The sequence below is a fragment of the Pseudophryne corroboree genome, chromosome 2, assembly GCF_028390025.1.
Source record: "Pseudophryne corroboree isolate aPseCor3 chromosome 2, aPseCor3.hap2, whole genome shotgun sequence".
In the NCBI taxonomy this organism is placed as follows: domain Eukaryota; kingdom Metazoa; phylum Chordata; class Amphibia; order Anura; family Myobatrachidae; genus Pseudophryne; species Pseudophryne corroboree.
This window is the reverse complement of record NC_086445.1, coordinates 627,605,470-627,618,618: the sequence shown is the minus strand read 5'-3', so window position 1 is coordinate 627,618,618 and position 13,149 is coordinate 627,605,470. Positions and strand designations below refer to the sequence as shown.

The 13,149-nt window shown below is 40.7% G+C and overlaps 1 protein-coding gene across 2 annotated transcripts in view; it reads left to right on the top strand.

Annotated features, from left to right (window-relative positions):
- LOC135051035 (promotilin-like) overlaps positions 1 to 13,149 on the top strand; it is a 55,826-nt gene that overhangs the window by 30,953 nt on the left and 11,724 nt on the right. For both annotated transcript variants that reach the window (XM_063957228.1, XM_063957227.1), the window contains exon 2: positions 9,418 to 9,539. In XM_063957228.1, coding sequence (XP_063813298.1) covers positions 9,420 to 9,539 — 120 coding nt within the window. In that variant the 5' untranslated portion in view covers positions 9,418 to 9,419. The remainder of the gene's footprint in view (positions 1 to 9,417; positions 9,540 to 13,149) is intronic.

Sequence of the window (13,149 nt, the reverse complement as noted above, 5' to 3'; positions counted from 1 at the left end):
TGTTTCTCTATCATCTATATACCATATATTAATATATAGATCATAGCTGTCCAACACAATACATACAGATGGTAAATAAAAACAATAATGTTATTACCAACAAAATGGACACTCACCCTGGCTCATAAATACATTTTAAAATGTCACAAATACAGTATATAATTAACAGTTTCTTATGTAGCGCAGCAAATTCCATTGCGCTTTTCAATTGGAAACAACAATGATAAAAACAAAACTGGGTAATAACATACAGTTATAGAGGTAGGAAGGCCCTGCTCGCATGTTTACAGTCTACAGTTTATAATCTAAATTTACATTGCAATCCCCACAATAGTCAGAAACACATATGTTGTATATGATACTCAGGGAGATTTTTTCCACAAGCATTATTCTGTTATAAAGAATCCAACATCATATATTCAATATTAATATACTTACAGGGTATGAAATATTTATTTCTATATGGGGAAACCTATTATTTACTTACGTAGGCATTTTTTTTTACATATTTATTATTTATTTATGACTGGGGCAATAGTATCAGTGCACTCCTTGTGCCTATGTAGATGCTAGCACTTGTAGTTAAAGAAATTCCGGCATGCAAAAACACTTATGGACCATTAGTGCATACTGGCACTTGTAGCGCTACTAGAGCTTGAACTATATTTTTAAATTATTACCTTGTTATCCAAACCCAGAGGTACCAGGAGCGGTACAGTGCTACTCAGTATTGGGAGGGTACCATGTAGGTGTAGAGCTCCGATAATTTGTTTTCTACTTCTCCCCTAACTCCATGCTAGGCTCCAGAATGCATAGGGGACATTTTTTCATTCTTTAGTTATTTGAATTGTTTCCAACATCCCAAAAATTTTTTCATGTAGTTTGATGTGTAGTTTTTCAAACCCCAGCTTAATACATTACATCACCCTGGGGTGCCACAGCCACTTACACTGGTACTGCAGCCTGGTGGTCTAGTCCGGTCCTGACTTCAAGGTGAAATGATTTTGGCTGGCGAGTTATTAGGCTGGCTGCACACAATTTTAGCCATATTGACAGCATGCAGTAGGGATGTCCATCAACCATCAATGATCCAAAATCAATGTAGAATAGTTTTTCAATCGATGGGGGAGAACCAGCAAATTTTTTCTTTTTTTTCAAGGTGTTGGAATACTAAGCTTAGCTCCGACTCACTACACTCCCACAAAGCTCCGCCATGGGCTCTGATTGGCACGCTTCTTAATGAATAGTAAAGCCAGGGTGACCATTAGTGGATGAAACCATTGATGGTTCCCTTGCATATTGTTTCACACCATCGATGTTACCATCAATGGTCATCCCTAGCATGCAGCCAGAGTCCCGACTTCCGGGCACTGGTAGTCAGGTACCGAACTAATGGCAGTGGAGCCAATGCATTTCAATGGGCCCCAATACTATGAAGGCCGCTAACGAGTCAGACTGACCCAGTTTTACCCAGCCGCTACATTGGCTGTAATAAGAGGTAGATCGTATTGCTGGCATCCAACAGTATGGTAGGAGGACCAAAAAGTGCAAGATACTGCAGAAAGGTTAGAAAGAGATCTTTTTGATGGAAGAGAGCAGTGCAGCGAGGAAGGAGATCTGTGCAGTGAGGGAGGGATTGTCTGTGCTGGAGGAAGATCTTTATGAGGGGGGATTCCTGTGCTAATGGGAGATCTGTGTGAGGGGAGTGTGGACTGTGCTATGAGGAGATCTGTGGAAAGGAAGGAGACTTGGGCTGGGGTAGCTGTGAGTGTGGGAGATTTGTTTGAGTGGAGGAGCTGTGTGAGTAGGGGAGCTGTGTAAGTGGGGGAGCTATGTGATGGGAAGGGGGAGCTCTGTGAGGGAGATCTGTGTGAAGGGAAGCGATTTGTTTGCGGGAGAGAGATGAGTATATAAACATTTTTATACACATTAATACAGGGCCCCAAACCAGTATTTTACCTAGGGCCTTGTGAGTAGATAATCTCTTAATCCATCTTTGGCCACACAGTTCTGGTATGGGCACAGGCCCGACTCCCAGCAGTAAATACACATATGTTTAGTCCCTCTGTGACTGTCATAGTGTATAACTGAGTTCCCCTGCCTGCCGGCCACCTCACAGCCAAATCAGCCATGCAGTTGCGGTGTGGGTCCAGGCCCTTCAGGTACCTCCATCATCTCCCTTTCCACTGGGCATTGAGCACTATTTAATTGAACCCATAGATTAGGGACTGGGAATCTTACACTTGGCCGAGGGGTGCTGTACAAAACTTGGAGACAATACAGGTGCCATGAACTGAGAAAGTTTGGAAATCACTGCACTACATGGTTTGCATGTTTGTCTTGTTTAAAAAAAAAAAATGAGATTGCGGTGATTGATCTGTCAGTTGAAATAATGCAGTTTTCTAAGCAACACATAGTAGGTATCCGGTCTCTAGGTTGACAGTAACTAGGTCGACACTGTCTAGGTCGACTACTATTGGTCGACAGTGACTAGGTCGACAGGGTCTCTAGGTCGACATGTTCTAGGTCAATAGGTCAAAAGGTCACCATGAGTTTTCCCAATTTTTTTTTCTTTTTTTGAACTTTTTCATACTTTGCGATCTATGTGGACTATGATTGGGAACGGTAACCTGTGCTAAGCGCAGCAGTAGCGGAGCGAGGCACCTTGCCCGAAGCTCGCCTGCCATGCGAGGGGACATGGTGCACTATTTGGGGTTCCCGGTCACTCTACAAAGAGAATGACACCAAATTTAAAAAACAACAACTCATGTTGACCTTTTGACCTGTCGACCTAGACCATGTCGACCTAGTTACTATCGACCAATAGTGGTCGACCTAGACACTGTCGACCTAGTTACTGTCGACCTTGCATACCACACCCAACTTTTCAAGCATTACAGATCCTAAACATTAATCTGTAAAACGCTGCGGAATATGATTGTGCTATATAAATAACTGGCAATAAATACTAAATTACTTTGGTCCTAAATTGTTTCTTTATTCTTCTGTTCAGTAATTAAGTATATTCTTAAAAACACTGTTATCACTAATTATACAATCAGTCACATAATGCATACCCTCCAAATGCCCAGTTTCTTCAGCTATAGTTGACTAAACATGGCACTTGAATAAAATGAGGTCAATGTAGAGTAAAGATGCACGCTTCTCATGTATTTTAAAGGTGTGAAATCACCTGATTGTCTCTTTCTGCACATTACAGAGATTGGCTGGGCAGACTCAGCAAAGACTTAGAAAAGCATGGTATGACAGGTCAAAGAGGCAGCATGTGCTTGTGAACCAGAGAACGCAGCACACAATTAGCTTGCATCTAATCATGTGCCTCCTTCATTTGCCCAATATTCCTCTGTTTTAGTTCTCTGAAGTGTTTCCGAGGATGATGCAAAAAACACTGTAATCAGCTTGCATCTCTAATGGTTTGTCAGACCCGTCTATCATCAGCATCCTCTTTTGAATATAAAACACATAAGACATTTTGCCAGCAGGCTGTACCACAAGTACACCTAATTATTGGCCCATATCCTGTTTTTTTATTATTATTATTAGGAATTAGCTTCTGTGCAAAACAGTTGTTTTGATCTGTTGTGATTTTAACATGTTTCAAAATATTCCGGGTAACCCTAGGGACTCATTAAGTGGAAATCACCTCATACATTGCTCCAAGCTGCTTGAAAAGCTGTCTTTTTTTCTTTATTAAACTGCTGACATCCGGAGAAATGTGTTTCTGCTAAAAAGGGACTAATCATTTATTCTGTTTTACCTGGTCAATGGCTTTGATTTTTTTTTTACATATTAATCAATACCATTAAATTCTATAATACTTTATATCATACAGTATATACTGTACAATGTATGCTTTAGTTAAAACCTTTATTGTTATTATCTTTTATTTATTAAATGCCACAAGGGTTCCACAGCACTGTACACAGATGGACTTGTTACATATGAGAGCACAATGTATAGATTTCTATGACTAAGGGCCTCATTTAGAGGTGAATGCAAATCCCATTGCGACTGCGTCTTTGTACGCAGTGGATCTGGAAAAATACACTAATGCTGCAGCTGCTTTAATTTGTACAGAGACGCCCACCAACGGCGTCTCTAATTTTCACCTTGCGTACAAAGACGCAAAATAGGTCGCTCTATCGGGGCCTAATTCAAGGTTGATTGTAAAAGCAAAATCTTTCTCTAATGGGCAAAAACATGTGCACTGCAGGTGGGGCAGATATAACATGTGCAGAGAGAGAGTCAGATTTGGGTGGGTCATATTGTGGGGTGGTCTTCAGTATGCCGGCTGTCGGGATCCCAGCGCACAGTATACCGGCGCCGGAATCCTGACAGCCGGCATACCGACACTTATTCTCCCTCGTGGGGGTCCACGACCCCCCTGCAGGGAGAATAAAATAGTGTGCACCATGCCCGCAGCGTGGCGAGCGCAGCGAGCCCGCAAGGGGCTCATTTGCGCTTGCCACACTGTCGGTAAGCCGGCGGTCGGGCTCCCGGCGCCGGTATGCTGGTCGCCGGGAGCCCTACCGCCGGCATACCATACTACACCCCATATTGTGTCTATGCAGGGTAAGTACTGGCTGCTTTATTTTTACACTGCAATCTAGATTTTAGTTTGAACACACCCCACCCAAATCTAACTCTCTCTGCGCATGTTACATCTGCCCCAACTGCAGTGCACATGGTTTTTCCCAATAGAAGAAGAATTTGCTTTTGCAATCAACCTTGAATTAGGCCCACTGGGGCAGATGTATTAACCTGGAGATGGCATAAGGAAGTGATAAACCAGAGATATGTGCAAGGTGATAAAGGCACCAGCCAATCAGATCCTAACTGTTCATTTACATATTGGAGCTGATTGGCTGGTGCCTTTATCACCTTGCACATATCACTGGTTTATCAGTTCCTTATGCCTTCTCCAGGTTAATACATCTGCCCCATTGTCTGTAATCAATCCTGACAAATGCACAGTGCAACTCGGACAGATGAGCAGTACAAATCAGTCACTTAACTATGCAAACAACGGCCACCTCTGAATCAGGCAAGACAAGGTGAGACAAGGCCCTGCTTGCAAGCAATTACATTCTAGAGGGGCTGTGAGTGGACACAAATGGGGAGCCAAGTTGCATATTGTAGAGGCAGGAGAGTTAGAAGGAGAGTTAGTAGGCTTGACTAAAATTATATGTTTTAAGGGCACATTTGAACTCAAGGAGGCTGGGTGAATTACTGATGAAGGATTAAATTATGGAGTCAGTCATGTTCCATTATCCACCAAAACAAAGTATTCCCAGAATTTAAGAAGGGGGAACCGTGGCAATTGAAAAAGAAGTCCTTATAAGTTTCTATGGGGATTGTTAAAATGTGAAATTTACCATGCTCCAGAATGTAAAGCATTCTGGAGTTTGGCCCCAGTAGCTAATACCATAGACTATGGGCCACACATCGCAAAAGTTTCTGGGAGAAGCACAGCCGAGATCCGAAATCCAGAAGTAAAGTGATCACATAACTGATCTCTCTACTTCTTACACATCTCAGAGATGGACCCCTATCAGAGTCACTGTCCCTGCATGTGTGTATTAGCAAATCCCAGTGATACTTCATTTATTGTGGCAATGGGCCTGATCCAGGTTCGGAAATATTTGCGGGGCATGCAGCAAAATACAGATATTCGGTACCTGTATTCAGCACGTGCAGTACGTGTCTGTGATGGTGAATGCAGGACGACATCAGACTGTCAGTGATTGATAGTCTGATGCTGTTTGCGGATGGGGAAGACGGGCGATGGCATCCGTTTCTCAAAATGGAGGCTTGTTGCTGCCTTTGTGGGGGATCTCCATCAAGACAGAGATTTCCTGGCTTCTTGCTCGGACTTGCGTTGGCCCCCATGGGTCACACAGCAGTCTGATGGTGTCGTAGTTGATCCAATCCTGCGTGACGCCTCCTGCTGCATTACCATATTAGAGCTATCACTGCTGCTTCTATGTAAGCTGCAGCGATAGCAGTTCTGCCCACATCTGAATCAGGACCCATATGTGGCAATAAGAAATTTGAATTATTAGGACCATGTCCCAGCTAAATAAGCCCCCTAATCTGGTTATTATCGCTGATTTTTCGTGATTCTGCTAGTGGAATTGAAAATGTTAGGTTTTGCCTTTAAGAAATTTGACATTTTAGATACCAATGAAAACAACTAATGAAAATCCACGATTTTGCTAAATTGCAGCTTAATGCATTTAATGGGCAATTAAATGGAATAGAAGCAGATTTCTTTGTACAGTACAAGTTGTATCAACTCGTTAAATGAGTCTACGAAAAATATGCCAGGACTCAGGACTGGCACCTCCTCAGAATGTTTTTTTACAAACGTACAGGTATCATGAACATTTACATACACCATTTTTAATAAAAAGTACATACATTTACATCATACAGCATTGTTAATGAAATATTTATATTTATATTATTAATGTTATACGAAAATGTATCTAGAGGAAAATGCAGAAGAATGACTGAAATATTGGGTTTATGACTCTACTCAGGCCCAAAACTAATGATTTGGTGGATTGCATATGTAATTTAGCAGTGTCAAATGATATTGTACAGTATGTTTACTTACTGTATCTCTATGTTGTCTTAATTGAGAGCAAACAATTTATTTGTTTTGAAAACTGTCAAAAAATACTTTGGCAGCTGACAACCATGCAAACCAGAGTAATCTATATAATCTACCCCTGCAGTAAGATCTACTACTGGAAACACATATTTGTAGAACAGCAAGCTTTTTATGGGGGTATCCTATATTATATAATCCTGAAATGCGGATGTAACTATATTTATATAGCTCCAGCAGCATTAATGTAGCATTAATATAGATTTTTTTCTTAAAAATGTGTTTTCATATGATAATGGAACATAGTGACCCTGAGCTATACCAGTATCAGGGCAGCGAGGAATCTCTTTGCACTATAGTTGACATCATAAGAGCAATAAAAGTGATTGTTTCCAGGGGCCAAAGAAATCTGTAGCTGATGTCAGTCCTATGCTTCCATCCCTGGTATATAAAAGATGGCAATGACACTATATACTGAGATATGCTGTGATTCACAACCTGTGCTTTACAAACAAAGGAAAAGATAGAACGGTGAGTAATATATTGTATATACTCTTTAATTGTTCACATTTATCTTACACAGGGCTGAAATTGCTATATCTAGGGCATCATTGCTCAAAGGTAATATGGGTAATAGTTTTATGCTAATAGAATTTTTTTTCCTTTTTTCTGTTGTCTTTGGACTGATCTGGTGATAACTAGAGAGGAAATGATGTATAAGGTATATGTAGGTTGCACAATGCATTTTGCCTGTGTTCTATGTGTCCCAATGCAACATAAACTGTAAGATGGATATTCAATTATCAGCGATGTGCAGTCACAATGTGTTGCTGTGCATTTCACCAATAATTACAGCAACATTGCAGAATTTCCTCTGCACGTCTATGAGGTGCAAAGATAATCTGTGCTGTTGGTGGTGGTGAGATGCTGGAAATATAATCAGAAAGCTGGCACATGGCAGCCACCAAGATACTGAAAACTCCATTACAGTTTAACACTGTTACAACTTACAGTGCATGCTGCAATACTAAAATTGGGATAACTTTAATACAAACAAAACTGATTATTTTTATATTAAATATTGTTGCTTTATATAATATATGCAGATTTTGTCGTTGACTAACAATACATCAGCAAAAAAAATATAAAATGAGAATGTGATGCAGTTTTTATATATAAAATGTATATAATATCTTCACAGTAACCCATTCTTCCCATATGTAGTAGAACCTTGGCTAGCCCATGCATAAGATAGATAGATAGATAGATAGATAGATAGATAGATAGATAGATAGATAGATAGATAGATAGATAGATGGATGGTCATTGTAAAAAAAAAATGAAATTACAGTTCAGGTACAAGTACAGATTAATAAATTCTGATTCAAACTGACAATTGCAGATGAAAAAAAGCTATTCTTTAGTCAAGATGTCCTAGCCTTAATGCACCTTGGCTGTCTGGAAGGAAGGAAGGAAGGAAGGAAGGAAGGAAGGAAGGAAGGAAGGAAGGAAGGAAGGAAGGAAGGAAGGAAGGAAGGAAGGAAGGAAAGAAGGAAGGAAGGAAGGAAGGAATGGAAGCTAGCAATTCTGAACAATGCTGTTTCCCTTGTGGTGGCAATTTTTGATGTAAATATCAATTGACGGCAAATCACTGTCTATAATACCCGAAGCTGTACGTACCACACGCTCTAAAAGCTTACGGTCTCCCTTGGTGCTATTACCTTACCAGACTGTGATGCAAAACGACAATATGCTTTCTATAACACAATGATAAAACCTAACCAAATTTAACTTAGTTACATTAGCAGCTTGTAATTTCCTAAGAAAGAATAGCCACTGCTGAGCTTTCCTCGCCATAGGTGCTATATTTGAGGAAACCTGCCCTTTAGGAAATTCCACAGGTAGCACTGTATAACTTTCCTAGGATAACACAACACTTCAGTATACAGAGTTGTAATCTTTAAATGATCGGCCAACAATCCCCTGCTCTGTTTAAACTATTGCACCAGACTATTCAATATTATTCACCATTCTGGAGATCCTTTTACATTATAAGCTGCTAAACATCACAGTCTAACCTCAATTACCGGTAAACATACATGTTTTAACCAAATAATAAACACTATAGAGCTGGCATGTCAAACTTGTGGCCCTCCAGCTGTTGTGAAACTACAAGTCCCAGCATGCTTTGCCAGCATACCTTCCACTGATTGGCTGGTAAAGCATGCTGGGACTTGTAGTTTCACAACAGTTGGATGACCATGAGTTTGACATGCCTGCTATAGAGTATAGACACTAATAACAAAAGTTGGACTTAAATCAATAAGTATACATTTCAAAATCTAATAAAATGAATCCACCATATCGGTGTCCTAATCCTAATACACTGTAGTCAGGGACAGTAAATTGAATAGAAGCATGTGTAAACTCATATTATTTGTATTTGCACATGCTTCTGGATAAAAGCCCAGGGGAACGAAAACGGTGAACACAGACTCAGTTTTTAATTTGAATTCTTGTATGAAAGTACAGTTAATTAAAAAAAGCTAATTTTAATTAATCATGTTAAATTATCAAATACATTTTAAATACATACTGTATATAGGGATTCTACAATAACCTGTATTCTCTATATTTGAAAATTATGGAACTGAAAGAAAATGAACTGTTGATATAGATATAGAAAATATTGTTCTGTAACGTTTGTGGTAATTTCTTGTACTAGAAAATGTTATCCTCACAAATACTGCATGTATATGTAATATTATCTTTTCTTATTTCAGCTATGGACTCTCGTAAAGTGCTGCCAGTTTTACTTCTTGCATATGGTATCTGCATGTTGGCTGAGGACACACATGGGAGTTTCCTTCATTTTTTCTCACACAGTGATGCTTGTAATATGCAGGTAATAAAGCCATACAATTCATTATTTAACAGATTTTTTACTGCTGTGTAAAGCCCTGCAATCCTGAAATGCAGCTGAACTTACAGAGCTTTGCATATGTGATTATATGGGTTGATCACTGATGTCTGTTATTGCCCGTAGATTACACACAGCTACTGCAGTGCCTCTTGTAGTACAGTAGTGTTCATACTAGGACAAAATCCTTCCATAGCCATATACTTGTAGCGAGTTGTAATCTATTTTATTATTATCCCTTATTAATATGGTGCCACAAGGATCCGCAGCGCCCATTACAGAGCACATAAACAAATGAGCAAAATAACACTTACAGTTCAAGGCAATATAGGACAAGTACGGAAAACCAGGGGTTAGGTGCCCTCAAAGGGAGTATGGAGTATAAGGTAGTGTAAGTAAGAGATGGAAATGCACATGGGGGAGAAGGACCTGCTCTTGCGAGCTTACAATCTAAATTTTAGAATAAGACTGCTATAAACTGTGACATTTTATGGGTTTCACGCTTATATATGTTTGTATTACACACACCTATCTGCAATCTACTGAAAATATAAAACCTCTACTTGGGACGATATTCACAAACCAGTGGGTTTTCCAATAGCATTAAAATGAGTTACTAAATGCCGCAGTCTGTGCATTCACGCATGAGAGCTTCTTCAACACCTGAATGTGTGATGCTTACACACTAACCTGGGAGATTGTTACAGTATTTATTATCAAGTTTTATATACTACAGAGAATATGTAAATAATAATAATAATAATAATAATAAACAGTTGATCCACCCAAATTACATGTGTAATACAAGCCCCATAAGGAAGTTCTAGTTAATGTACTGTACAGATGTGTCCACCTACATCTAGTCTCCCTTCACGTTAAACAGCCTTTCTAATCACACCATGCCATGGCATGCCATGGCGCGACTTTGTAGCACCAAGCATTTTTTCATGTGACTTATTCACAAAATTATGCTAATAGAATGCACAAGAAACTTTTGCTGATTAAATAATATGTGGCAAGACTATATTCTGTGTACAACTGCGGCTGTATTTGCATACAAAATGCTATGCTACAGTGTTTTTATAAGCAGATACAGGTGCATTTACACATGATATAGACATGCCACATGTCATTGTAATCACCAGAATCTGCTCGACCTATTTGCATAGTTATGTGAATAAAACGCATTCAGCAAAAAAAGACAGCCTACGCTAACGGAGTTGCACGACACCTGTCAGCTCACTCATCTCCCGCTGCATGGCGTACTGAGGCAAGATGTTTGAGGACACATCTGTATCTACCCAAGGAATCCATATAATGAAATATTTTTCCCTATGTATGTGTGTGAAAATTCATAAAATATTTAGTGGACTTTATGTTATATATATTCTATGTTCTTGAAAAAAGTTATAATACAGTTGCTATAGAACCCATTACTAGAACAGTTTTTTTTCATCAAAGGGCAATAAAACAGTTGTAAAACTGATGAGTATATCAGCACACCTCTTTCAGTGATGTCACAGAGAAAGAGGAGTGTGCAATAATTTTCCAGATGCGCAATGCATAGGTAGATTAGACAGTCTAATTGTGAACTGTAATCTCTGACTAAAGTTCTTGTGAAATGTCAAGGCACAGAACCATATATAAGCAGCAGGACCATAACAAGCGATGTGCAGAATGGGCTGCGCCCACAGCACAATTGCATTGTGGGTGCAGCATCTGGATCCACCCAAATATCCCACAATATGCCGAGACTACAGTGGTAGTGCTGGTCGCTGTATACAATAGAGCAGTCAGCGCTGGGCAGTATTCTAGCATAACAAGTGGCAGGGGCTCTACCGGGCGTAATGTGTGTAAGGGGCTCTACCTGGCATAATGTGTGTAAGAGGATCTACCTGGCATTCTGTGTATAATGTGCTCTACCTGGCATAATGTGTGTAAGAGGCTCTATTTAGCATAATATGTATAAGGGGCTCTACATGGCATAATATGTATAAGGAGTGTTACCTGGCATAACATGTATAAGGAGTTCTACCTGATGTAATATGTATAAGGGGATCTACCTGGTGTAACATGTATAAGGGGCTCTACCTGGCGTAATGTGTGTAAGGGGCTCTTCTGTGGTCTAATGTGAATAAGTGGTACTACTGTGTGGTGTAATTTCAATAATGTACACTACTGTGCGGTGTAATGTGAACTGGTACTATTCTGTGGCCACACCCCTTCTCCATGAAGCCACACCCCTATACTTTTGGCGTGCACCTTCGCTGCACACTACCCCTATTTTACATATGAGGGGGCACCAATTCTCTTTCTGGCACAGGGCACCAAAATGTCTACTTACGGCTCTAATAAGCAGCACTGCGCAAGTCAGCATGTTCACTTCCTTCATGAACGCCTTATGGAGCTCAACAGAGGCCACTGGATAGCCATGATCTTCTATGACTACAAGAGTGGTCTGTGACACCAGGAGAGTTTTGACCGACCGCAAGCTGCTTTTGGATCGGAAGCACCATCCCGAACTACTGTGCTTTGCAGAATTTCTTTCCGGTCCCTGGAAGAAAAGGAGCATTGCAGCCAACCTGTGTCTGCCATCAATGAGTACATGTTGCTGCCATGTGGGCCGTAGTTGAGGTGGACGCCCAGGTGACAGTGGCACAAGCAGAAAATGACGACTGGGAGCACTGATAGATTTAGCATATAAATACTTATTATGCAGTAATAAAAACAATAATTTAAAATGGTAGGTACCTAAACTACAAAGAATAAAAAATACATAATAATTAGAATAGGAATAATATAATTATAGAGAGAAAACTGCAGCAACCACGTACTTATAACCAGGTGTGTGCCCAGTGTGCGCAGCACACAGTGCCTATGCAGCGCATAGGCACTGTGGGCGAAGAACTGGCACCTCCGCATCCACCATGACCCCACTTCCTCTGTTACCACCTATCACAGCCCTGCCACTGCCTGCTGTAATGTATGTAGCTACTACATACATTACAACAGTATAACTGCAGCTGGCTCCCTTCTGTCAGTCTCAGCATTGCAAGTCTGGAGCTTATGATCTAGATCTCCACCTTCCAGCTCATCACCGCATGCCCGTGGCAGTGATGTCTCTCCCATAGTATGAGGAGTCTGGTTAGTCACTGGTGGTCGGGGGCAGAGGGAGGCAGTGTGACATCATCACACAATGGGCTCAACTGCTGCCTGCATCCATCCTCTGTGCTCCCCACCCATCCGCCCTTACTATGCTGTACACTAATCGTCCACTCACCCTCCTCACTGCTACCTACCTGCACCCTCGCTCACTGCTCCCTACACCATTCCTCACTCTTCCCTACACTCACCCTCATCACTGCTCCCTACACCCACCCTTACTGCTTCCTACACTCACTCTCACTCACTTTTCCCTACAGATTTACTCACTGTTCCCTACACTCATCCTTACTCACTGCTGTCTACAACGACCCTCACTTACTGCTCCCTACACCCATTCTCTATGCTCCCCACTCACCCTACCTGATTTCTATTTCTATTCTCTCTAACTGCGCTCTTCACCGACCATCCCTCACTGTTCCCTATACTCACC